The 27572-nt window shown below is 42.3% G+C and overlaps 1 protein-coding gene across 9 annotated transcripts in view; it reads right to left on the reverse strand.

Moving 5' to 3' along the window:
- GRM8 (glutamate metabotropic receptor 8) overlaps nt 1–21775 on the reverse strand; it is a 359393-nt gene extending 337618 nt beyond the window's left edge. For 4 of the 9 annotated variants that reach the window (XM_068165666.1, XM_068165614.1, XM_068165635.1 and 1 more), the window contains exons 1-2: nt 20681–21064; nt 12834–13674 (exon numbers count right to left, since the gene is read on the reverse strand). In XM_068165666.1, the coding sequence (XP_068021767.1) occupies nt 12834–13343 (510 nt within the window). In that variant the 5' untranslated portion in view covers nt 13344–13674; nt 20681–21064. Of the gene's footprint in view, nt 1–12833; nt 13675–19178; nt 19433–19465; nt 20316–20680; nt 21065–21256; nt 21459–21700 lie in introns of those variants that run through there. The other 5 variants (XM_068165642.1, XM_068165650.1, XM_068165657.1 and 2 more) reach the window with 5 other exon arrangements.
- Between the last annotated feature and the right edge of the window lie 5797 nt (nt 21776–27572).

Raw genomic sequence — 27572 nt, forward strand, 5'->3', positions numbered from 1 at the left:
CCAAGAAATAAACTGGAATAGCTGTCAGCTAGCAAGTCTTCCACAAAACTGATTTGATTGTCAGTCTATTCAAGCATTCAAGAACAACAACAACAAAAAAATTCCACTCAGCTAAGTAGAACATACATCTGCAGACACCTGCCTTTATTTTCTTTTACCCTGCACTACTTAGTTTCATGTTGTCATAATAATGGCAGACATACATTTTTCCTAATCCCTTTAATATAGACTGCAGACATGACTTTTAACAATTTTAACTTTACTGGGCAATAATCCAAATATTTTTCCTGACTCCGGGGCTCTCTTTCCTTGACTGCCATGGTTTCCTAAGGGAGATGTACAGCCTCTGATTGAAGGTCAGGCAGGCTTCACCACTTGCTCCAGAGACTGATGACTTGCATATTTAAATCTTACAGTGAGTTGGATAATCCCCTTTCATAGAAAAACCCTGGGGAGGGAACTGTGTAAGAGGATACAAGGAATCCTTGTTAAGAACTAGCTATCTGAGGTACTTACAGGCCCCCACCCCTCACTCTTATATCTGATTATCAAGGAGTCTTTATATTCACAAATCTCTTCAGGCACAGAAGTGCTATAAACAAGGAAGAAGGGGAGGGAACCCTAGACTTCAGTCCTCCAGTGCCACTGGGCACCCAGCTCTGCAAACATCAGCCATCGGGATGAGGATTCACTTCTGTGTGACTGGCCCAAGGTCACAGAGAAAATCTGTAGTGAAGCAAGACAAAGGATGTAAGGCTTCAGCGGGCAGTACCACACAGTAATGGCCGTCTGTCACACACAGACAAAGCTTTGCAGCTTGCCATTGAGCCGAGTGATTATGTGACCCATCCCAAAAATACTCCTTACTTTCATCAGCTTTTTATATCTTTACCTTTATTCTCTCTTCATGCCAGAATCAAATATTATTTGATGCATATGCAAAGATGCAGTAAAATAATTATAACCTGAATAGTGTATCTTCATTCTTGAAGAACAAGTCCTTTGCTATTCAATCTAAAAATAGAAATAACAAGAGGAAAAGAGAAAAACACAAGCTTTGAAACTTGGCAGGAATGGCAGGAAATCATACCTTGAGTCACAGGGCACTCTCAGCATCTGTTCCAACTGCAAGCTCTTCAAGCTCCCATACACAGCTACTCTCCCTTTATATTCCAGGCCCCAAGACTAGCCCCAAAGATATTATTCTTCCTATGCAGTGCATCTTGTCTCAAGTATCTTGCATTGCCAGTTACCAAAATATTATTCAATTGGTACTGGAAATGTGAACTCGCTCACAGATGAGGAGTTTTTGCTGTTCAGAAGATATTTGACAAAACAGTTCCCAGAGGGCTGAAACAACAACTCTGCATTTGGGTATTGCAAGTCCTGTCCTGTCCCCCCTCCTGCCCCCCCCGCCCCTCCCAAAAGAAAAAAAAATTCTGGTTAATAAGTTAAATGTTTACACTTAAACTTTCAAAGATGAGCATCAAATCCTGTTCAACAAAGAAGACATAAACATTGTTTTTCTCTCATGTTTCATGCTTTCTAATGGCTTTTATTTTCATTACAAACACTTCAGTTCTGCCTGAGCTGTGTACAAAGGGAACTAGCCCTTTAATCCTCAGGACAATCCATATTTTCTTCACACTTTGGAAAGTAAACATAGCAGCTGGTAACTTTTAAATCCTGTGCTTTGCTATGCAAAGGATCACAAACAGAATAATCAAAGTCAGGGATGGAAAACACAGGCTCCTTTAACTAGATCATTTCCTTACTGTTAAGAAAAATACGTATTTTATACTTCCATCTAATTTTCAGAAAGCTAAGAAGTAAGAAATTTGACATTTCTGCTGTCTTACACAACTGGATTAAGCTTTAGACAATGTACCATAGAGTAATTGTCAACAATATCTTTTTCTAACAGTCAACCTGAAACATATGTATGTATATGATCCACTGCCTCTTTATCAGTTGAATTTGGGATGTTGTATTAAGTCAATATCACGAAAGCCACTTTGCAAAGCAGTGCTTCTGCAGATCAGATTGCCAGTGCCCTCAAGGTCAGTGTCGTCCTATAAAAACAAACAATCTCTCTTCTAGTCAAACATATCCATATCTCTTTGCAGACTGAGACTAGAAGAGTATCACCATGATTATATCTGAAAACACCACTGAGGATCTACATGTGCTTTTGCTTCACACCTGTTGAACTTCCATATCATAACAGAAAGCCTGAAATAGACAGTAAAACCAACAGTATGCAATACTGAATGGATGCTGGACAGTATTTGTTCTGGATAAACCCATTTTCGCAGTGGTTTCATTCATTGGTTTCCCTGGAATACATTGCTCTCTCAGGGATTCTTCCTCATTTAAACAAGGCTAAAATTGACACAAAAATCAGGGTATGTTTCCCTTTTGAGTTAGCAGAATTCAACAAGTAGGTCCTATCCAAATGGCTACAGAAGCATGTAGTCATTTATGCTACTTATCTGCTGCCTCAGAACTCAGCAGAAGCCAGATATCTGAACCACAAAATAAGACTTGCCCCTGCAGCAAGCCTTCTGCAGTCTTGGGGTTCCCACACCTTGCCATTTTATATTGTGTATGGTACCAGCCTGTCTGCCTCCTTCTCCAGGACATGGTTTTGTTCAGTCTCAGACACCCCAAGTGAGCACAGTCTGAATCCCCAGGATTCAGACAAAAGTACTGCTTCTATTGATAAATGAGTTCCTTGTCTGCCTTACCAAGGCACCTTCTCTTCTTCCACAGCACTCTATTAAAAGGTTGTTTGGTGTATGTAGTTCACAGCCAATGATTTACAATTATACATGTGCAAGAGCACACATACAGCCATTATACAGGAGAGGTGCTATATATGAACTACTCCATCTCTGAAGGAAATATTATAGGAAGAGAGTTTATATATTACTAGCCAGTATCATAAAATCATAGAATGGCTTGAGTTGGAAGGGACCTTAACTATCTAGTTCAAACACCCTGCCATTGGCAGGGACACCCCACTAGACCAGGCTGCTCAAAGCCTCATCCAGCCTGGTCTTAAACACTTCAAAGATAAGGTGTTCACAACTTCTCTGGGCAACCCTTTCCTGTGTCTCACCACCCTCATAATAAAGAATGTCTTTCTAATACCTAATCTAAATCTACCCTGCTCTAGTTTAAAACCATTGTCCCTTGTCCTAGTACCACAGTCCTTTACAAATAGTCCCTCTCCAGATTTTCTGTAGGCCACCTTCAAGTACCAGAAGGCTGCTATAAGGTCTCCTTGGAGCCCTCTCCAGCTCTTCTCCAGGCTGAACAGACACAACTCATTCAGTCTGTTCTCACAGAGGAGGTGCTCCAGCCCTCTGATATTCTTTGTGATACATGTCTGGACCCTCACCAACAGATTCATGTCCTTCTTGTGTTGTCTTCTACAGCAAGGCATTTCAACATTTTAGCTCATGTTCTACTTCACATATCATCTGAAGAGGTAAGTCTTGAGACTCCCTGTGACTTCGTTGAAGTTCATACAGCACACCTCCTAGACTTCGAAGTCCTTGTCTAGTTGAAAACCATGAAGGAAGTTAGTTCCTCTGGAAGGGGACTTTCTGTGTATCAGCATTATTGATAAACCCAAAGCATACTCATGGCACCAGAAGAAGAAATAAGAATGGCAAAAAAGCCAGCCCTTTCTTTAGCTCTTTCTCAGGCTTTGCTTTTTAAGTGTCAGGCTTAGAGAATTACTGCAGGATCCATAGCCACTTTGAAAAGTTTCTCTGATGAATAGCTGAAGTATAACTGTGGTAATAACTTTTCACTAAGACCTTAACATTTCAAAGGACTTTACAAACAAACAAATGAGAAAAAAAATCCAGCAAGAAAATTTGTCTGAACAGAAGTAATAAACACCCTGGAGGATCAGTGCTAACATTATGCAATGGAGTTGCTTGACAAAATCTTACTCAGACTGGGAGAAGATTGTAACAGCATTTTAAATGTGACAGAGCCACTATCAAAGTAAAAAGCTAATGGAAGCTGTTAAAAGCTTTTTTGTAGAATGATACCCAAAATGGGCTAAGGTCCTTTTGCTACTTTTAAGTTTATAGAAGAGCCATGTGCATAAATGTACCAGCGAAGAAGGAAAAAAGATCCTGATTATGTCTCTACAAATACTGCTGCTATACAACTAAATGCTGGAGGCACCTGAAAGAACATAAGTCAAAACTCAAAATATGAATTATTCCAGCACAGAGAAATTACTTTCACTCCTGTTGCACAGTCTCAAGCTATAAAATAAATACTATAGGAAGAGAGCTCTTGCAATACTGTGGTGTATCTCAGCATTGCTATCAGAAATAATTTATTTCAGAGAAGAGTTAGAGCCAAGTACCTTTCTGAATTGCCACACAAAAAATCCTACAATAAGGTAAAAAGGAAACACCCTCATCCTTCTGGGGCTCAGTTTCTCAATAATAATTTCTTTTATATCCCCATAGACAGGTCCCACTCATAAGTCACCCAAGCTCCAGCTTTGCCTACTGCTCACCCACCCACCCTCAGGACCCACAGAAACTGAGACTCAGTCAGAGCCTTGATCATTCTACATGTCTGGAAAAAAAAAAACAAAAACTTGAAAAATAATTAGAACAGTGGCCATAAAGTAGCTTTTCTTAAGGTGAGAGAGAAATAAAGGTGGCTGAACAAGGAGGGAGAGAAGAAAGAAAAAGGAAATTAACAGGATTCCTCCCACAGGAAAGTGAGGAAGAATTAAGAATCTGGAACCATTCTTGCAGGTGTTTAATAGCCTCTCGTAAATGTGTACAAAGCTGCCTATGACCTCCATGAAAGGCTTCTAAAACCTCCTTTCTGGTGAGGTGATTCTGCTCTAGTGAGACTTCAACTGGAGTATTGTGTCCAGCCCTGAGGCTCCCAGCACAAAAGAGAAACACCTGCTGGAGTGGGTCCAGAGGAGAACCACAAAGATGATGACAGTGCTGGAGCACCTCTGTTATGAAGACAGGCTGAGAGAGTTGGGTCTGTTCAGCCGGAGAAGAAAAGGCTCCAGAGAGACCTCATGACTACCGGAGGGCTAGGGAACGACTGTTTAGAAGAGCTTGTAGCAATAGGACATGGATGGTTTTAAACTGCAGCAGAGTAGCTTTAGGTTAGATATAAGGAAGAAAGAAGGCTTTTTAATGAGAGTGGCAAAATACTGGAATAGGTTGTCCAGGGATGTGGTTGAGGTCCCATCCCTGGAGACATTCAAGGTCAGGCTCAGTGTGGCCCTGGGCAGCCTAGTTGGAGGTGTCCCTGGTCACTGCAGGACAGTTGGACAAAATGACCTTTAAGGCTCTCTTCCAACCCAATGTAATATGTGAGTCTATGTCTGGTCAAAGTAAAATCATGGAGCAACCCATCATCTATCTGTAAAACACTGAGGATGTATCAAAACTCATAGACCTGATCCAGACTCCTTTGAAACTATTTTACTCTCTCTGTTAAGGACACAGGCAGGCAAGGGCCAACAGCCTCCTAATTTAAGGCCTCACTTAAATGCGTAATTGTCCTGTCAGAAGGATAGGGGACACAGTGTCTTGCTTTTCTGGTGTGGGAGCATATGTAGATCCCAGCTTAGAGGAACATTTTGCTTTTGGCTACTTAATTCATCCATGTGGAATCAGTGTCCTTCAGTAAGACTTTTCTTTGGATGACTATTTTTCTCTGATAAATGCTAGTAAACATAAGGATATACATTTAAGCACTCTAAAGCAGTTTAATCCTAAAAGCACAATGTGCTTTAGGGAAAGTAATGAGGATGGAAATACAAAAGCCCACAAAAATCTACCAGTTGGCCATAACGCACAATAGTCTCTGGTTTCTGATGACAGTCAGAATGCAGGACTATTCTTATTGCACAGCTGTCACTGTACTGAAACAATTATCCAGCAAGGGGGAAAAAACATCTTAATTTAGTTCTCATCATGGCTAATAAAACTAACATTGCTATACTAAAACATTGAAGAAGCATCAATGCTACAGCATCCTTTCAGTGTGATGTAGGAGCAGAGGAGCTCTGTCTTGAGAAACCAACAGTGACATCTACACTGGTAAATCACATAATTTCAGCACACACCCCTCAGCAACACGATTAGACTGACAGGACAGTCCATAACTCAGCCACAACCTGTGCCAGCTAAGTCTCCCAATTTCCAGACAGGCTTCAGAAGTCAGAATGGGTCAGGAATCATTCTCTCCCAGTAATTTGCATGCAGGAGCATGATCCCAGGGAATAAAAGGAGTTGGTGATACAGGAGTGGATTGTCTGTGTCAGCTGACCTTGCTGCCAGAGAACTTAGGCCAGGTACATTTTGTTTACTGGCAGAGACATAAGAAGTGTGTCCTATTAACACAAGATCTCTAAAAAAGCCACTGCAGAGTTTGTGTTTCTGTGTGTAGGTGACCTCTTCACACGTGTAAATATCTGAAGGGTGGAGGTCACACAGATGGGGCTGGGCCACTCTGGAGCATCTGTCATGTACAAAGAACCCTACAATAGTGGTAGGAACTCAGCAAAAAGTCAGCAATGAAAGGGTGAAATAATTCTCTCCACATACACTGTTTTCCGCCTGTGCAGGAAAGATGTGTGTGTGTGTGCATGCGCGTGTGTGTGCGCGTGCACACACATATATATCCCCAACTGCCCTGGGGAAAGTAGAAAGAAAATCAGACCATTGGTCTTTAATAGCTATGCTCTCTTTGTAAAGTGCTCACATAGTGTGGTTATGGAATGACATAAAAACCTCAACATTTTAAACAGCTTCAACTTGCCTACAAAAACAGAGGAGACATCTGAAACCATTTAACAAACATTAATCAAGCATCCAATTTTTCTTGTGAAATAGCTAAATACAAGCAAATCAAATTACAAAAGATAAGCACAAAATGGTCAAGAGATGTTTCTCAAACCTAACAGCAAAACAGTGACAAATATGGAAAACGATACATAAAACCAGCTTGCCCCTTTGCTATAACCACTAGCTATAGCTTCATCCAGGAATGGGGAAAGACTACAAATATTAAATCTTTAGAGGAATATTTGAGGAACTAATATACTGTAAAACACTAAATGAGTGCATCAAGTTGCTTTTGTATTCTCTTGCCTTAAGCAGCTTAGCACAAATAAAATTTGATGCTAATCACTCCTAGCAGTTTTCACAGAAACTGAAAATGTATTACTTCCTCTAGCTGCAACTAAAAATTTTCCCAGCTGTTTCATTACAGATACTTGAAAAGTATCAGTCATACCTATAATTTTATCTTGGTGTCGGCCTGGTGATCGCCTCTCTTGACCATAATACACTTAACCTAGTAGTGACAGAAAATCAAGACTGAATTAAAAGGGTTTTTCACATAATCAAGTATCATGGAAATAAAGAGATACAAATCTTGGTTTTATGCAAAAGCAGCTGAATTACAGGGGGGGAAAATGAATTATTATAATGGTATTTTCAGCCAAGACAAGATGCTCAGGCACTAAACAGATTATGTGCTTGCAATAAGCTACAAAAAACCACTGTAAAATTAAAAGAGTTGTATTGGCAGTGGATTCCTTTTATAATTAAAAATGATTCAGAAAGTAAAAATATTATCTAGGACAAAGGTAAAACAAATCTGTTCATCTTAAGAGCTGATTTCAAAATGTTTCAGTCATCTTCTCCCTACTAACAACAATTTTTCTTCACACTTCACCCAAGATTTTCCACATATGTTTTAACCATCAGAAAGAAATCATCCTATTTCTTATCTCAAATTATACACAGCAGAAATTATTGACAAATGTAGCATGACACATTGAACAGAAAATGTATATGATTTCATCAGTGTAGCACATTTTGTATTAATGAAGGCAAATATGTCAGGTAAAATTCTTAACCCTGCTCTTTACTTCTTATAAAGACTGTGGCAAAAGCACTTCAAATGTGGAAAGGCTCTGCAGTCAGACATGGAACAGACTGACTCCTGCATAGGCTCTGAAGTCAGTAAAGCTCATGAGGTGCAAAAATGTCCATAGGCATAGAGTAAGGATCGGGATCTGTGTATGCTTTCAGGTTGTCTCACAGGAGTATGTACATACTCTCTGAAATTATGTGGTAAAATGTTATTACATTTTATTTACATCATATTCCCTTCAATCAAGAAATGCACTCCATAGCCACGATTAAATACATAGCCCTGTATTTATGAAGTTCAATGAGGTACAATGGTAATTCTCTTATTTCTGGGAAGCTTGTCTCCTGTTTTGTACCTGTCTGGAACACAAGATAGCAAAAGCATCAAAAGGCAGGCAAACAAAAAGAACTGCAACTGATCCTAAAAAAAGCATCATCCAGGTATAGCCCTGGTACCCACACAAGGCTATCAGCCGAAGAGATACAATGAAAGCCAAAATGAAGCAAGGAAACAATCAAAGCAAGGAAACAAAACACTAAGGGACCTAATATATTCACCTCTAAATCCACTGAAAAAAAATTATCCCTTGCATTTTGGATGGTTGTAATAACGTTGGAAGTGTAACTCCACAGTGTCATTTGTACTTCTACTTCTGAAAAAGTAATGTGTATGAAATGTATAAGGCAAATGTGCATGAAGTCAATATTAGTCTCTCCAGACAGCAGCTATTAAAGTGGATTATAGTGGTGCAGCAAGAAGGGAATTTAACCAAAAAAAGAGGAAATAAGAGATTTAGTCTTAGGAAAACAGGAGAAAACAGAAGGCAAGGCAAGACATGGCAAAAGACAAGGTAATGAATAAAACTTCTGATGAATATTTTGGCTTTATATGCATGTGCATAAATATATACATAAAAGCTTAAGATCACAAGTCACCGAACATACTGCCCACCCATCTCAATTTACATGCAAACAGTCATCTGTAGGCTGCTCCTAGTGTGACACTGGCTATGATGTGTGAAGGTGACAGATGGAATGTACCAAGAAGTTCAGAAATATTGTGAGGTCTTTGGATGAGACACTAGCATAAACAAATGTCTCTCTTTTTGCCATAGATTTTAACCATTGACATGAGCTATTCAGACGTTAAACAAATATAACTTTGAATACAAGCAGCATAATACATGAGTTAAATCATAGAGTCTCTTGTTACCTACAGGCAAGCATGGGCCAGTCTCTTTTCTTTCTTCTGGTGAACCAGAAGCTGGTCTTGAGTGTCTGTTTTTTCAGCCTGGAAATCCTGCTGCCAAATTGTTTTCTGGTCAGCTGGTAGGATCTGTTGGGGGTTGGCTGTCTCCATTAGGCAGTTCTTACTATCACAAAGGCAATATTTCTACTGATTTGATCAGTCAAAATCATGTTTTTTCACCTTTCCTTGGATTTGCCTCACTGAAATTTTGGCTTCCTGTAGGGTGCTTAGGCATGGCCAGGTGATACCTTTTAAATGCTTTGTGTGACACTCATAAGCATCTTTCTGGCCATCACGGAACTGTTGGTTTAACCAGGTTACAGAGATATCTGTATTGTTCTCATTCAGATGAGGCTGTATTGCTATCCCCTCAGCTCCTGCCTCAATTTCCTTTGTGAAACAGCTCCTTCTTGACATCCTCTGATAAAAAACAACTTAAAACAATGAGCGAGCAACTTCAAGTGGGGACAATCTGTCCTAAGACTCGTAAAGAACTGTTTAAGGGGCTAGCTACTGTATTACTACCTAGCACAATCATTCTGTGCTTGCCTCTGAAGGTCTTCCATTGTATTTGCAGCCTGACAATCTCCAAGTTCTGATAGCTTAATGAGCAACTGTTTCAAACAACCTTTTTGGCATCAAGCACCAGTGGGACATAAAGTGAGAAAACAGCTCCACTTTTAAACAGTTAATTCCTTGAACAAGTGTTCCCCACTTGTAAAGTGCCTCTGAAAGGTCTAAAATAATCAACAGGTGACATTTAGGCTGTGCTAATTTCCATTTTAATGTCTTGGACCTACCAAAGGTAATACCTAAAAAAACCCCACTCGCTAAGCAGTGGTGCACCTGGAAATTCACAAAAAGAGAAAGAATTCAAGGTGATCCATTTGACCAGGAGAAAGGCTATAGACGAAGGTTATTTTCTGTGGTACTCTCCCTCTCCTCAGATAACTTAAGATAACAGAAGAGCATGACTATCAATCAGTTTATGCTATCCACCAGGCCATCAGACAAAACTATTGACCTGTATGTTTTATGCTGTAAAATCAATAAAAGAAAGGGGGGAAATGGCAAAAAAAAAGAAGAATAGCAGCATAAAATTCCAAACTGCTGAGCATAATATTTCTCAGGTGATCTTTGTGTATTCATGTTGAGTGATGTAACACACTTCTTAAAATTTCATCACAGATTAAAATTTCACTGAATAACAATGTTCTCAAAAAAAATATGTAGTCCTGACATTTAGGAACTTCAGAGCATATATTAAGCAATACTGAACTTCAAATTACAGGTTCAACTTGCTGAACAGTACTGTTAGACAGAAATATGAATGAATCACACTCATCCTTGATAAATAGACATTTGCATGACGATGATCAATTACTTCAGTTAAAGCACAAGCTCTTACACCAGCTGAGTGCCCAGCTTTGACACATACCAAGATACAGCAAACAATTTCATACCTGGAGCCTTTATGAGGACAGACCAAGATCCTGGACACCACAGAGCCATGGGGATGCATCAGTTGAGAACTTTAGCCCATGTCTTTGGTCTGAATGCAACCCAAACTGGATTACTCTTCTGTATTCCTGGCAAATGACCCTCAGCCTCCTAATTCTCTTGACTACAACCATTGTGAATGGTTTCTACATTGCTGCTAAGGGTTTTACCCAGAAGCCTCATGCAGAGATAACAGGTTTGCTTCTGAGAGGAAGGTGTAAAAACAGACTTCAGATGCAGGTCCAACATCAGACACTGAAGGGTATAATTTTTCATTTTTTTTACATTAGTAAGAATATTTGTGTAAGATCTATAATTAAAACCAAAAGAAATGTCTCCTCCTTTTGCCAGCAGCTGTGTTACATCAATTAAATGGGTAAATAAGATCTTTCCCCAGAGGGAGTATCACGTGACCCTCTATTGATTAAGACTGCAGTAGAACGTTATTTGCAATCTTATTGCATAATGGAAATCAGGAGGTAGCTGTCATGGTTTCAGAAGACAAATTGCCGCTATCTTAGACAATTCATAGGCCTCTTCTTGCTGCTCTTAATTCACAGTTAATGCATGTCTTACAAGGCTTAGTTTCTTAAATCAGTCTACAGCACTATATTCAACTGAAAACTGGTTGTAAGTCATAGTCTACGTGGCCCTGCATTATGATGGGTAACAAAGTGACCCTTTCATCTATCATTATTTTAGAACCATGCATTATTTAACAGGGTAACACAACTTTTTAATAAGTCTGTGATATTAAAAATAGACACCTCCACCTCCTGCAACATGGATGATTGCTCCCAGGAAAGACGAGCCCCCCCCGCCCCAAGTCCAGCTCTCCATAAAGAGTATTTTTAAGTCTTAGCTCTGTTTGTGTGCTCAATTTTTGCAAATTACACATATGGCTGCAACAAGTTCACTACTGTCAAACCTGTGCAGTAAATGCAGCTAGGGATCAGTTTTGAGGTTGCAGTGAACATATGACCACATGCCAGCAGACACCCTGGCCCACCACTGAACTGCAAATCCATCATCATGCCCTTTATAAGAGAACCAGAGAGAAGGGTAAAAATCTATATTAAAAGACTGAAACACACTGCAGATTTGAGCAACCTTCCAAAACACCCCAATCTTTCCTTACTTCTAATCAATCTCTCAGTTACAGTGATTAGAAGTGCAACACTCTTCAAAACATGTAACACCAATATTAAGCATTACTTAAGCATTACTCCTCCACCAAGGTCAAAGATATGGTCTTTAAGTGGTCTTCAGTGGTTGTGAACTTGTAGGACATAAGGTAAGATTTCAGAATGAGTCTGAGTAACCGTTGGGGGCAGGACAGTAATCAATTCAGACAAAAAAATTAGTCATTCTGTGAGTAGAATGAAGTAGGAAAACCTTACCATCATCTGTTTGCCATTGCACAGGATTAAAAATTAAATGTCTACTGTCTGATCTGTTGATTGATTAGAATGTGTTCATCTTCTCATCTAACTTAGCAAGTTTAAAAAGTGGCAGGTTTACTTTTCCATTATGCAGAATGCCAAAGCTTAATAAAGTACATGGAAGGAAGTGCCAAATGCCAAGACAACTTTTATCCAAAAGCAATCTCTCTCAAAATGATAATAAAGTCAAGGGGGGAAAAAATGTGGAGGAGGTTAAGATTTCTAGGAAATCAAAGATACTTCAGTACACTTCATTTGGCTAGACATGCACACTAATCCCACTAGATTATTACTGGCATATCTGAAATTATCTGGTCCTCTTATGAATGAATTTGTGTTTAAACCTTGTATTTCATACTCCTGGGAATTTGGGAAATCAATCTCAACCTAGTCTTCATGAGCATGAACACTCCTTATGGAGCAAGTGTGAGTAGCAAAAATATAAGGATAGAAATCCCTAAAGAATTAAAATGTGCTTTGGTTGGACAGAATTTCAAAAGAAGCATTTTGCTTCCTAAATCAGGGTCTGCAATCATTGCCATTTTTTTCCTTTGCTTTGAAAGGGCAAACCAGTAATTTCAGATTTCTGACTCTGAAAAAGTCCTTTCTCTTTTGAAGATAATGCAACACAATCACCTCACTCACTTCATTGTGCTTGAAATTTAAATAAAGACACAAAATGTTCCTTACCTTAAAAAGTCTTAAAATATTTGCGACCATAATGGACACAGAACTTGCTGCAGCACCTATCACACCAGATATCTTGTCTGGTTTAGCAAAAATAGGTGGGTCACCATTAGCACACTTCACATCTGAACCATCTTTTTCTATCAAGGCTTGCACAAACGTTAAGGACTGCTCCAATGCGTAAGTGTCCCTGGAACATGTGTCAAGAATCCGGACACCTAAGGTGATATTGGCAAGAAGATCGGGGTCTTTATTAATCTGATCAACTGCATACAACATTGCCTCTAGTCTGTGGATCCCTTTCTCCTTCTTCAGCTCCCCACAAGGCACCCCTCTATCCCCTTTTGCATGGACAGGGAAGAGACCTCCCAAAATGATGTCCCCATCCAGTCGGATAGAATGGGCATATTCCTGGCCATGAGTTCTTTGCATCAGGGTGAGTATCCAGTAGAATTTGGCTGTTAACAGGAAGAAACAATGGCAGGAAACTAATCGTTTTCCTTCGTATACCATTTTCTCTGAAGACGTTGTTGCTATCCAGTATCCAGATTTTTTTCTTGCTAGAGGATGAGTTTGACCATTTGAAGTTGCACTTTCTGGAGGCTACCATCGGTGCCTAGTAAGTAATATAGAACCATGCGGTAGGTAGAAAAAGGATCTCAGCAGAAGTACATAAAATGTGTTTTACAAAACTTGTCCACTGACGTCATGTGTCGATGAGCTTTTCTGAGAGGTGGTTTGCAACTGTTCTTAATTGATGGTGAAGCGTAGGGTAGTATGTCCTGATGCTATGAGGAGGTCAGTAGCTTATGTCCTTGTATTTTGTCCTGCAGCTGAAGTACTTCTGGGGGGGGGGGGGGGGGGGGGGTGAAAAAGAAGAAAGAGAAAGATAAAAAAACAAGTCAGAAATACCATTTGGTTCAGTAGTTTTATATCTGTCCCACAGTGCATTTACTTTTGAATATGAGTTACAACGTCTAGGCTTTTCTTTCAATATTCTATAAGGGAGTAATTCTTGGCCTTCTGTGAATTTAAACACCTAGCTGCACTGTACTACAAGCCGGGAAACTGATGTTACCATCACAGCAAAAGCCAAATCAGGGGAACTAAACTTAGCTTGGTGTTCAGATTCTGGCCAGTAATTTGTATTTACTTTCACACTGCATGACACCCAAAAGCAGATTTTATCTGCAACATATTGTATTTTCTGTTTTGCTGTATCACTCTACTCCAGCCTACAGCAGTACAATAACCACTTGCACTCACACTTGTGGAGAGGTTCCATTTATGACAATGGAGTAATCAGGGCTCCTGAATTTAAGTACACTCTTCAGCTGCCGCAGTACAAGCACATTCAATTCATTGGGATATTAAACTGATTATTGCTCCAGTGGAATTCACTTTTTTTTTTTCCTGGGCTTACTATATATCTGAAAAGCCCTCCAGATAATTTCTAATACTAAATTACTTTCATGAAAAGGTAGCTGATTTCTTTAAGCAAAAAGAGCACAATATATTATATTAGGAAACCAGCTGAACATCCAGTACTCCTTTTCTAACATTTTACTTGAGCTGAGGTCCAACATTAACAAGGTCTCTTTTCTCTGGTTACAGTTGAACCACATCAAATAGGAACAATATTGTGCCACCACTGGCATCTGGAGAAGTCCCACAGATTTTAACAAGATCAGGATTTCAGCCTACATGTATAAACACCAGACTGACTGTTCAGCCTACATACATAAACACCTCACTGACTGTTATAAATATCTCCAAATCACCCCTACTTTACTCAAGTAAATGTCATTTATTTATTTCAATATTTATCAAAAGTACACATGTCTGAATAAATTTTTAGACCTCTCAGGGAAAGAGAGGAAGAATTACTTTCACCTAATACTAGATAGGATCACAGTGGGCAACTGCATCTAAGCCAGTCTCTCAAGGCACCTGTTATAGGCTATGGAGAGTAATGGATATCCTAAGGTGAAATTCGCCTGATCTTTTACATTTAGAAAGGATTTTTTTGTTATGAAATTGACCTCAATGAACTACGTCACTACTTATACAGAACACTCAGGCAACAAGCTCATCTGTAGATAAATACTTTGTCCCTAGTGATCGGACTGGTTCATACCAAAAATATGATCAAATTAGAAGATAATCATAGACAAAATTAGAGGCACTTATGAATTATTTTCCACAAGATTTTTATATACTATGTGTTAACAAAACTCAAAATGTGGTTTGAAAACACTTTAAAATTAACATACTCTTACATATATTTTGTTGCATTTTTCCCCAAATAATACTATTAATCTCACAAAACTTGAAGGAGACTTTTTAAATACTGGCTATATGACGACCTAAGAAAAAGATTCACAATGGAAAGTCTTCTATTGAATGTAAAAGTATCTCACCATGATTTCGTAACAGAACAATGACTTGTAAATGAAACAGGTTTGATGGGTGTGAAATTGGGAACATCAGCACAAAGGAATTGTAGTGCCTTTTAACGTTTAGTTTTGCTTATATTTGGCTCAAGGTTGAATCTCAATGAAACAAAGTCTGTGATCTTTTATGTAATAAGCCCATCACTCACCTTTGGTTCCTTCTGGACACAGTTCACACAATCACAGAATTGTCAGGGTTGGAAGAGACCTCAAGGGTCATCTAGTTCCAAACTCCCTGCCATGGCCAGAGACACTTTCCACTAGATCAGGTTGCCCAGAGCCACATCCAACCTGGCCTTAAAAACATCCAGAGATGGGGCTTCCACCACCTTTCTGGCAGACCTGTTCCAATGTCTCACCACCCTTATGGTGATGAACTTCTTTCTAACATCTAATCTAAATCTACCCTCCTCTAGCTTGGATCCATACACAACGGCCCACGCTTCAGCCCCATGAGCTGACTCAGACTGTCACAAACGGAGGAACTCGACTAACGCCACTGTGTGAGCTGATCCAGCCCCGTGACGTATTTTTTACGTGGTCCAGGCTATAGAGAAAAAGATTATATGAACTACTAACTAGCCACAATCATCTGTTTTCTTGATGGCCTTAGCAGAAAAACACAACTAAGGGTTCAAAACAGTAAAGAGTAGAAGTTGTAGATACACCTAAAATAGACACAGAGGCAATACTCTTTCTGGTTCCACAATGAACAACCAGTGCATTAGTCTATGTATGCGTATACAACCCACACAGGGAACAATTCGCTGATGGAATAAAAGGTAAGACTATTCTTATTTAGCACTGTATGGAGAACAAGAAAGAACCACTGAAAAAAAAGTGAAAACATTCATTAAAAAAAAGAAATGCTACTTTTTCTCTTTCTCTGCCTCAGGTCAATTCCTTACAGCCAAAGAATACCCATAAATTAAATCAACTGTCAGTCTTTGGACAAACAAATAGTGATGAATTCAGCTACTGCAACCCAAATTCCACCAACAGTGGAGAAGCTACAGTGAGCCAAATATCTTCAGTCCAATACTTTATCAGGAACTGAAAGTCAAATGAATTGATAATAAGCATTTTAAAATATTATAGTCTACACAAGCATTAATTGCTCTGCCTCAGCCTGCATGTTTTCCTGAAAAAGTATGTTTCTCTGCTGCAAGTGTCCACAGCTTGTCTATGAAACAGAAATAAAATTTTAAAATGTTCTTTTTAAAAATTTAAGACCTTTTAGTCTTTTTTTGTTACCTAAGAAATAAAAGCTTCCATTATACCGCCTAACTTATTCATGCCACACTGCTTTTCATATATTGATTAATACTAACTTTTACAGAATGTTGTAAGCCTGTGTAGCTAAGCATAAAGCATCTGATCTAAATGAAATCCATTTTCATCAATGAATTTTAGTGAAAAAGCATGGGCCTCTGGGCTACAAAGCTTGAATGAATTTTCCTCATATAAAGAGATTTCATTTGAAGTAAAATGCTGGCCTTTTCCAACTGACCATAAAAGTCTGAATTAAGGCAAATATATTCTCAAGTTACCAGGTTCCCCACTGTGGTAGTTGGTGTTCACTAGAAACATGCCTTCAGAGAAGAAATACACACATTTCCCCAGCAGAGTCCAAGAGTAAGTGCACCACAAAGCCTCCCTCCAGTCACCTTGGAGTATATGCTTCTCTTGGGTTTAATTCATTAAAAATATCTGGCATTATCAGAACATACTGCTATTTTTAAAGTCAGTATTTCAGCACAAACCTCCACTTGTTCTGCTAGAATATATATTTATTTTTAAACCTAAGGAGGCGGAATACTGCAAGACAGGGGACATGGAAATTTCTGCATGTAGTGTCTGGTTCTGAAATTACTTCCTTCATAAAATCATTCATCTTTATCAGCTATTTGGTACTCAGGGTTGGTAATTTGGTACAACATTGCCCAAGTCAGTACATCAGCACCTGCCTGAACAAGAGCCTGTTGCAACCACAGACTCACTGCTCTGAGAGATCAGCTCATTACAGGAGTTCTTGATGTTAATGAACAGGTCTAAATAACAGGGCCAGAGTGACAGACAAATACTTTAATAAATACATACAATGTCTCTGCTTCGGTAACAAGGCTCCTGAAAAAAGCCATCTTCAGCTGGCACTGAAGTCACATCTGAAATCATATAGAAAGGTCCAGGAAGTATCTTCTCCTGGAAATAGTTTTTTTTTAATCTCACAGACAGCTGCAGGAACAAGGACTACTCTCTGCAGCATTAGCAGGAAAATGTGTTCACTGAACTTTATGGAACATGTCTTAATTGACATTGCCAGTCAGACACACACAAGCCCCTTACTGTGGGACAAGAAAAGCTGTTTAGCAGGAGGAACAAGCATTTCAAATTTTGTTTGAGGTCAAAAATTCATTTGCCAGTCCATTTGAAGTGCAGTTGGAACTCTGCTAAAATAAAATAAAACATTCTGTGAACTAGGAAAGGAGGAATTCTAGGGTGAAAACCCATTGCTACCTTGACAAAATGTCAGATTGCCCAGCCAGTGCAAAACTTTATGGTTTTACTGAATAAAACCAAAACAATAGCATCTTCCATTATGGAACTCTGTAGAGAGAAAAAATGCAAAAATGTGGATTTTTTTTACTTTTTATGACTGACATGTAACTTCTGAACTATCAAGTCAGAATTATCTTGCTAATGCTCATTTTTGTGTTCACAAAAGTTGTCTCTTCCTCCTGCACAGCACTCTGCAATGAACAAACAGCTGAATTTCCACACAGAGCATCTAAAGAGTTGCCACCTGCATACAGTAACCTGACACATAGAGAAGATTAATGGGTTTTGCTGACAACAGAAGGGAATTTGGAAAACCTTTGGCTTTGACATCGCAACTCTTAACTTGCAGGAGAATTCTTCACTGATGTAAGTAGTCTTATCTACCTCGACTCCTCTGTAATAATTTGTTGTGCCTCTGCCACAGACATAACCTTTACACAATAATCAGGACTTCAAGGCGAATCACCCTTAGCATCTTGTTTACAGGAACTGTTTCTTTCTAGTGTGCTGTACTAGTACACAGAGTCTTACTTCTACCCTTCCAATTCTGTCCCCCATCCCAGGGGAGTGAGCCAGCAGCTGTGTGGTGTTAGCTGCCAACTGGGGTTGAACCTGCCTTCACTTTCTACCCTGCCAATACCTATTTTCCTAACAAGCTACCCTGCTAAAATTGAGTATAGGTCCTTCTGTCAGGGGGGAGACTAAGAGGAGGTTTCCTTTTTAAAAAGGAAACAGCATCAGGTATTTTCCTCTGCCTTTGCGTGGTCTTGCAGTATCATTAACACCTTTAGAGTTGGTTTCACCTCTGGTCTGACAAGTGATGCTCAAGGAGATTTTGCCAGCCAACCTAGGGGAGCTTTCTCTGTTGTTTTTGTTTTCATTTTACCCTCTTCCCACCAGACTCACGCTCCCCCGCGGGCACATCTGGGTTCAGAGCAGGCGCTAGTAGCGCAGCCCAGTGCTCTGCGACTGGGCTCTTCTCTTGAGGAGAGCAGCCGCCTGCAGAAATCGTCCCGGGACATGCCCAGGAAATCCCCCGTGTCCGAGCCCGCTGGCGGCCCTGCCGCCTGCCCGCGGCCCTCGGGCACCCAGGTCGTGGCGGCCGGTCGTCCTTCCGTGCGCCGCTGCATCCCGCGATACCCGGCGCATCTTGTCCAGCATTGCGCACCCCACCCAGCACTCTGCGCACCGCACCTCGCTTATCTCGTACAGCGTCCCGCACAGCACTCCGCACCTCACCTCGCACTGCGCCCTGCACATCACACGGTTCTGCCCATCCCCACCCCCCGGGCTGGCTCCGCCGCACACTGCCGGGAGCAAGTAGCCTGCCACGCACCGGCTTTCCGCGCGGCTCCTCCATGCTCTGCCGGCTGACCTTCGGCTCCTAATGTATGCCGGCACCTTTCTCGGGCTGAGGAAAGGCTAATGCAGGCCGCCCGGCCCCGCCCGGCGGAGGGGCTGGGGGAGCGCCCCCGGGGCTGGTGGAGCCGCCTCTGCCCGCGCACCTCCGCGACCATCGCCCATCACCGCGGCATTTTTCCCTTGAAGGGAGCCCCCTGTTGTTCTCCACTTTACTTAGCCGAGCTATTTATTTTTCCATTCTCTTCCCAGGCTCATCCGTACCCCAGCTGGCGTCTGTTACTGAGGAATTCCAGCACAGCCCTGTCGCGGCTCTCCGCGGGGCCTCGCTCCTTCCAGGTAGCGGCCGTAGGACAGATTTGAGCGGTCTCACCCCGCGGCCTTGCAGCCGAGGCGCTCCGTGCAAGGCGGGCGGCGGGCACATGCGGATCTTCCGGCTGGAGCCGAGAATCCGACAATCCCCACCGAGCCCTGATCCCCGGTCGGGAGCACCACACCTCCGCCAGCGGCGATGCAAAACCAATCCTCGCCTTTTATTTACAGCCGCCGATGTTTCCTTCCTCTCCTTGCGTCAACTGGCCAGCTTTGATGCGCTTCTGCTCCCCCTCGATGAAAAACTAAGTCTCTTTTAATGAATCCCCCGTCCCAGAGGTCAGAAGCTTGCAAACTCCAAAATGCCAGCGCCGGATTTGCACGCACTCTGGGTTACCGATCGATTTTTATTACTTGAGTTGCGTTGGTTTGTTTGGGTTGGGTTTTTTAAGCGTTCACCTGCGAACACTTGGGATTCCCGCAATAAACATATGTCAGCGCTGGGGGATGCTGCTCCACGCCGGGGACAACTAACCGTTCACGGCGAGCCGGCACAGCTGGAAGCCCCCAGAGCTCAGCGGGATCCCCCTTGCCCTTCCCAATCCAGAGCTATAGGGGTTTCCCGAGCGGCGGCGAGGGAGCGGAGCCCACTCCTTGAGCGATGTGGTACCGGCGGCCAGCCGCCGGCAGCTCACCCGGCCCCGGAGCCGAGCCAGAAGTTGACGGCGGCGGCAAGAGCCTTCCTCCAGGGAGGCGGAGGCCGCCTCTTTCCTCCCGGCCAGGGAAACGTGAACAGGACGGCGGGAAGCACGGGGGAACCCCAGTGCCCCCACTTCCTCTCGGGAGTGGGAGAGGACGTAGCTAAGGAGGCGATCTCACTCTTCAGGAACACCGATATCTTTCCTTTTTGCTCGCCATTGAGACGGCACCGTGTCCAGTATTTCTTTCGTTGGAACTGACTGGGGGAGGATGTGGGCAATAAAAATTATAAATAATTAAAGGGGGAAAAATAAACAAACAAACAAACAAACCGAAAGCCCTCGGGGCCACAAAGCAGGCGGAGAATTGCCCAACCCAAAAACGTTAGCTGAGGTGAAACTTGCATTGTTTGTGGGCTCCTCGCTCCTTGAAATAAGAACTAAAGACGACAAACACATACACAAATACCTTGATCGAAAAGAGTTGCATATCCATGTTACTGTAGAGGCCACTGGAACTAATACACGGCGCCGATCGGGAATAGCATGAGATGATTTCTGTACAACCCTAGTCTCAAATAGCTTCCCCTCGTAGCGTCAGCTTAATATGTAGGAGCTCAGCCTGGGACAGGTATGCAGGAGAGCGATTTCAATAGCGCTGCATAACACTCGCGATTAGCCAAGCTGAACCTGCTCCGCTGTCTCCTTCCTTACTCCTCCTCTCGCCAAAAAAAAAAAAAAAAAAAAAAAACCAAAAACAAAAAAACACCACCCCACAACCCACCACTAAAAAACCCAAACAACTTTTTGGGACCAGTGGCTTAGCCCCCGTGACGATATCCACCCTCTGCCGCCTCGCCGCTCAATTGCAGCGGCGGACCCACGCACCGGCCCGGCCGTGCTGTTCACAACCGACTCGGAAAACACCGCCCAGCCCCCGCCCCCCGGCCCGGCCCCTCTGCCCGCGGAACTGTCCCCGCCAGGAGCTTGGCGGCTCGCTAGAGCCGGGCGCCGGCGAGAACGACATGGCTGTGCCTGCGCTTACCTCCGCTCCGGCGGGGTGGGCAGGCAGAGCAGAGCAGGGCACGGCGGGCAGGACGGGCAGGGCAGGGCAGGGCAGGGCAGGGCGGATGGGTGACGGCGGTGTGGGCGCGGCATGGTGCGGTACTTCACTTGTAGCTGTTCTTGGTGCTGAAGACAGTGGCGCTCTCTGGCACGGTATGGTCCGGCACGGCATGGCACAGCTTCATGTGAATCCACAGTCGGCCGCAGGCTGCGACTCCGCATCCGCCCGCCTCGCCCGGGGCACAGGATCTGTCAGTGGGGCAGCCCGCGGCCGGCACCGCCCTCCCCCGGCACCCCGCCTCCACCCGGGGCGCGGTGCCGGACGAATGTTTGCCGGGGGATTTGTGAGCGGAGGACAAAATAAGAACTTGAGGCTGTCTCGGTGAGGAAACGGGGGCAAAGAGGGGGGTAAGGAGGAACATACCTGTGGGGGCTGGATCTGTTTAATGCGACCTCCTCCGGGGAGTGGGGCCTCGGTCCGCATCCTGTCTTCCGCGGGCTGCGGGGTCGTGTCCTCCCTCATAGGATCAATGGCACAAGGGGATGTCTCCCTACGGGTTTTGTCTCATCCCTTGTGTAGGCTTGCAGATCGGAGACCTGGTGAAGAAGCTCCCATTTATCCCTGGTACCAGGGAGCTTTCGGCAGAGCGGAGCCAGGGCCTCCCCTGAGAGTAAAGGGAACAGGGTCGGGAGTACTTTGCTGGCAGAGTCTGGAAGTTTGTTTCTTTCCTCAAAGGCACTTCCTGCCCCAGGGCCATCTCCCGCTTGCACAGGGATGTTCCTCGGCGCTCCGCCTGTAGGGCCGACCCGCCCGCCCGGGAGCGCCCAACGCAGCCTCGGTGAGAAGGTTCCACCTCGAGGGCGCTGCCCGCAACTGCAGTCACGACGCCGGGCTCCGCCGGCGCGCGCATGGCTCCGCTGGGCACGGCACGGCTCGGCACAACACGGTTCGGCATTGCTCAGCTTGTCTTGGCTCGACTCAGCCTAGCACAGCTTATCTCATCACTGCTTGACACAGCTGGCTCAGCCCCACTCCCCTGCAGTAGGAGAGGCCACCAACTCCATGGCCTGAGTAGGATGTCCAGTACGTCAGAATCCTGATACTAACCAGATATTTTCCATCTTCCCATTATCTAAACTGCTTTCTTTAATGGAATCACAGAAACATTTATGTTGAAAAAGACCTTTAAAGTCATTGAGTCCAACTGTAAACCTGGCAGAACCAAAACCATTACTAAACCACGTCTCTATGCACCACATCTATGTGTCTTTTAAATACCTCCGGGGATGATGACTTCCCTTGGTATCCTATTCCAATGCTTGATAACTCTTTTGCTGAACAAATGTTTCCTAATGTCCAATCTCTACTTGAAAGAGTCCAGCACAGAGCCACAAAAATGATTAAGGAAGTGCAACATCTTCCTTACAAGGATAATCTGAGGGAGCTAAGGCTCTTTAGTTTGAAGAGGAGACTAAGGGGTGACCTCATTTATTTTTGTAAATATGTAAAGGGTGAGTGCCAAGTGGATGGAGTCAGGCTCTTCTCAGTGATTCCCAACAGCAGGACAAGAGGCAATGGGTGGAAGTTGAGGCATTGGAAGTTCCACGGAAACCTGAGGAAAACTTTTTTTCCTGTGAGGGTGATGGAAACTGGAACAGGTTGCCCAGGGGGATTGTGGAGTCTCCCTGACTGGAGATATTCCAAACCCACCTGGATGCATTCCTGTGTGACCTGGTAGGGGTGATCCTGCTCTGGCAGGGGAGTTGGACTGGATGGTGTTCTGAGGTCCTTTCCAACCCCTAACATTCTGTGATTTTGTGATCAAAGCCTACCCTCCCAAAGCTTACCCTGCCACAGCTTGCAGCCATTTCCTCTCATCCTGTCACTTGTTACATGGGAGAAGAGACCAACACTCACTTCATTACAACCGCCTTGTTGTAGGCAATTGTAGAGAGAGATAAGGTATCCCCTGAGCCTTCTTTTCTCTAGTGTAAATAACCCCAGTTCCCTCAGCCACTCCTCATAAGATTTGTGCTCTGGACACACTCCAGCACCTCAATGTCTTTCTTGTAGTGAAGGGCCCAAAACTGAACACAGTATTCAAGGTACAGCTTCACCAGTGTCAAGTACAGGGGCACAATCACTTCCCTAACCCTAATAAAACATATTTTTCTTTGACTGGTCCAGAACTGTCTTGTTTACTTCAAACATCATTGCTGGAAGGAGGAATAATCCCAAGCATACTCTATTATACCCAACCTTTTCTTCCATAACTGTCTTTTTTGTATGGTACTGCTTGGATTTACCTGTCAAAAGTATGTCCATGCAAGACACAGTACTCTTTATCTGATGAGTCTTTTAATCTTGTAACTTTTTTTCCAGTCTTTTACTACTAGAAAATGGCACTGGGGAATTGGACAGGTGTTAGACAGCATATATTAATTCATGGGTGATTTTTTGTTTTGTTTGTTTGTTTTTCCTGAAAATCTTCCAGGAAAGAAGACTGACAAGCTGTGATTTCAATGACTTTATTGTAGAAATTTAGAATACAGTCATGTAGATTAAATCCTGATGTTTAACCTTGAGCAAAATTCCATCTTAACCCCTTCAGGAGTATAAGCCATGCCTGAGTTACTTGTAGTGTTGGGCAGATCAGTTACCAACTTCATTTAAACTCTGCAGTTCTAGCATCTTAGCAGACAATTCAGAGAAGCAAAACCTAGTGATGTTCTACGGACACAGCTGGTGCTTGAATTTCTGTGTAAATCTTGCAGCTGGAGATACAGGATAAGGTCAAAATAGTATAAGGAAACCTCCAGTGTGTTTCTAGCTTGGCCACAATTCTGAACATAATCTGCTACCCTGCCCTATCTCTCCCAGCCACATCTTTGCTAGAACTCAATTTGGGGGGGATGGGGACTATGTCTTATAATGTGTGTTTATGGTGAATATATCACAATTACTCTTTCTTAGGTGGGAGTATGATAAATAAATGCATAATCAAGGAGATGTGTGCTGTGCTTTGACTAAATGCAAGCAGGGAAAATAATTGAGGAAGTGGGAGTGGAGAAAATAAAGGAATGAGAAGTTTTACATAAAAATGGTCATGCTTGGTGAGGATACACAATATAAAAAAAAGGCAAGACAGATCTATCATTCTTTAAGTAGGATTAATTTCTATTCAAGCTCAACAGCAGCTAATGTCAGTTTGTACAGAAGACTAATGTCGGGAATGGTGACAACTACTACCTGCACAACTAACTCAAGAGGGAAGAAATAAATTCTGGAGACCAAGCTGTAATGAAAGAAATCTTAAAATGACCCTTTTTCAAGTGAGAAGTCCTGATTCTTACATGAAGTATCTCACATGTTAGCAGACTGGCTTGCCATACTAAAATGTCAGGACCATAGAGGCACGGCCTAAAACCCACCACAGCCTGAGAGACTTCAGTTTTAGTTACTGCCTATAATAAATACTTGTTCTAAACATCGTTTTAAAGCTGAGAAAAACCAAATGCATCAGTCCATCTCTGTGCCTCTATTTCTCCTACACAAAATACACTGAACCTCTAAGGAATGATTTTGGCTGAGCAGCTCATGTTCTACCAGGACTATCCCATAACTTCACTCACCCATACCAGTAGCCCACCCATTGAAATAGTGTGAAATAAGGCACTCTGAGTTATGGGAGATTTTTTTTTATTGATATTCAAGTGATATGAAACATGTCTTTTGGAGTTATTAAAATATAAGAATTAAACTTACTGAGACCAATAAACCACTTGAATAATCACTTTCAGGCAAAAGTCTGCTGATAATAGCCATTAAAGAGTACAGATCCACAAAGTCAGTAATTTCCATTAAAGCGATGGTGGATACTAGGTTCTGAGTCATGTTTTGGAATATGAGTGTTAGAATTTCTCAAGAAAACATAATCACCAAAAAAGAATTTGGCACCTGTGCATTTTGTTTGCACTTCTCTAAGGCTAATAGTTCCTTACAAAATTTATTGCATGGTGAAAAAATAAAAGGGGGAGAAAAGGCATTTCACAGTAGTAACTATGACCAAAAGTGTTATCTGGAGGCCAAAGAAAGTGTGCAGCCATCTGTAAAATAGAACATACCTTTGGAAGGCCCCAGCTCTGAGTTATTTCACATAAACTTTTCAGCAGTGAATAGGAAATGTCAAAGCTTGAACTATGAAAAGAAAGATAACCATCACACAGGACAGGTAGCACAGTTTCCAGGGAAGATATTTTCAGAATCAGAATATTTTTAGTATCTGATTTCCAAATGTGTCTAAAAACCTCCAGTATGTTAGAAGATTTTAGCAGTTGGAAACCATCCCTGTGCCAGAAGGAGCAGCATAAGAACACCATTCTATAAATGGGGTTTTGAATCTCTGCTTTCAGGAGGGAGCCAGAGACAGCTATGCTGCAGAGGAGGGCAAGCTGGCAGTCAAAGGGGGCAGTAAAATAGGAAGGGACAGTGTCGTCCACAAGAGACACAGCCCTACAGCAGCCAAATGACAGTGCAGAGCAGGTCTGGGGTCAGCACCTGGGGTCAGCATGTCCTAGTGATTGCTAGACAAGTCACACTGGTGAAGCAAATCTGAGGTCAAGGTGGGAAGTAAAGTTGGAGGATCGGGATCTTCATCAGAAGGGTACATGGCAGGGCACAAGCCTGGCTGCAACAGCTCAGGAAAGGGCAAAGAAATAGTATCAGAGCTTAAAAGAGGTCCTGAGTGATGCTGGGGAGCACAAATCAGATTTATTACAGCTTCCTCATGAACCTACCTCTTCAGCAACTTGACCCAAGGTCTGACCACTGCACTGTGTCACAGCTGGCCTTGAGAGCAAGGGTGACAAATCCAGAAGAGCAGGGAGAGGCTCTTGGTCCTCACCTGTATACTGGTCAAAGTCGGTGTCATATTCTCTTACATCTCCTTTTCCTGTACAGAGCTAGAGGATGACAGCCTGAACAATCATAAAACTTGATGAATTTTCTTAACACATGTAACTCTCAGTGTGACTGAAATCTGAAAGAGACCCATCTGCAAGTCAGAAATGGTGGACTCATACTAAATTTAAATGAAGGGCATAGTATATGAATTAAATTTGGTGTTTCCAAAATATAAATGGATGATGAGCCTGCAAAATCCTCTCCTACACAAGTCAGAACATTGAAGTCAGCAGAGACAGTTGTGAAGCAATATAGTATTTGCTAAAGAGAGACTCAGTCCTAATTAACTAAAAATTACAACACCCACAAAGGTAGTTACGCACTGTTATACCTTTGTAATGGGGACAATCTCCACTAGCGTGTCCTCTAGTATAATGACTGCATGGTTTTATATCGATATTAAATAAAGTATCTATATAGGTACTAAGTTCTGCAGCTTCTAAAACCTTAGTCTTTCATTTTGTCCTTCACTAAAGGAAAAAATGAAACCATGTTTAAGAGTGCCTTTCATTCTGAGCCACTTTACAGAAACTGATAAAAAGCTATATATAGTGATTACTTCACCAGCCTTTGAAATGCTGACATCTTTGAGGTGAGGTACAAAAAAGCTTTATAAATCAGAAAGTAGAGTCATATTACCTTTACAACATGTGAGCCATAATCATTCCTCTTAAACAAGAGCAGATGGACATACAGCTATTTTACATGAAAAAAAAAAAAAAGTTTGCATTAATTTACCCATCCAGAGAAGTTATTTATATACAATGTCATTTGTCAAATGATAAGTGGAGCTGATCATGTTCTGTCTCATTCCAGGAACTCTTATAGGCTGTTGGCAAAATTCTGAGGTTACCAATATGTGGAAATTGCTAATCTTCCAGCCTAGTATTGCCATAATTTTTGTGGACAGCAGAATTCATTGGAAGACTGTTTTCTAAACTAAGTGTGCAAAATGACCTGCATATTCTCTAGTCAAAAAACACACTCAAGTTTTGATATAAAGTAAACTCAATTCTACTTTCAATGCTACATATTAGACAGCCAGGAAACAATCCATTAATCTACTGTCTAGAGTTCAAGGCATTGCACTGCAAAGCCAAACATTTTTCATGGCTTTTTGCAGAAGCAGTAGAATTGCAACTCTAGGTGAGAATCATCAAAAACATGAATGAAGACCTGCAGTAATAAAATGCTTTGCTTAGATGGGATTGCAAGTTTAAACATTGCAAGACCCACCCTCAAGCAGCATTTTGAACAGGTTATGAGAATTCACTAAAAACACAGATCCATACAGTGTCCATACTGGCAGCAGGTTTATGTTCAGTCCCACATT

This window comes from Melanerpes formicivorus, unplaced genomic scaffold, assembly GCF_026170545.1.
Source record: "Melanerpes formicivorus ecotype bairdi unplaced genomic scaffold, bMelFor1.0.p_v2 SCAF_3, whole genome shotgun sequence".
Taxonomy (NCBI): Eukaryota; Metazoa; Chordata; class Aves; order Piciformes; family Picidae; genus Melanerpes; species Melanerpes formicivorus.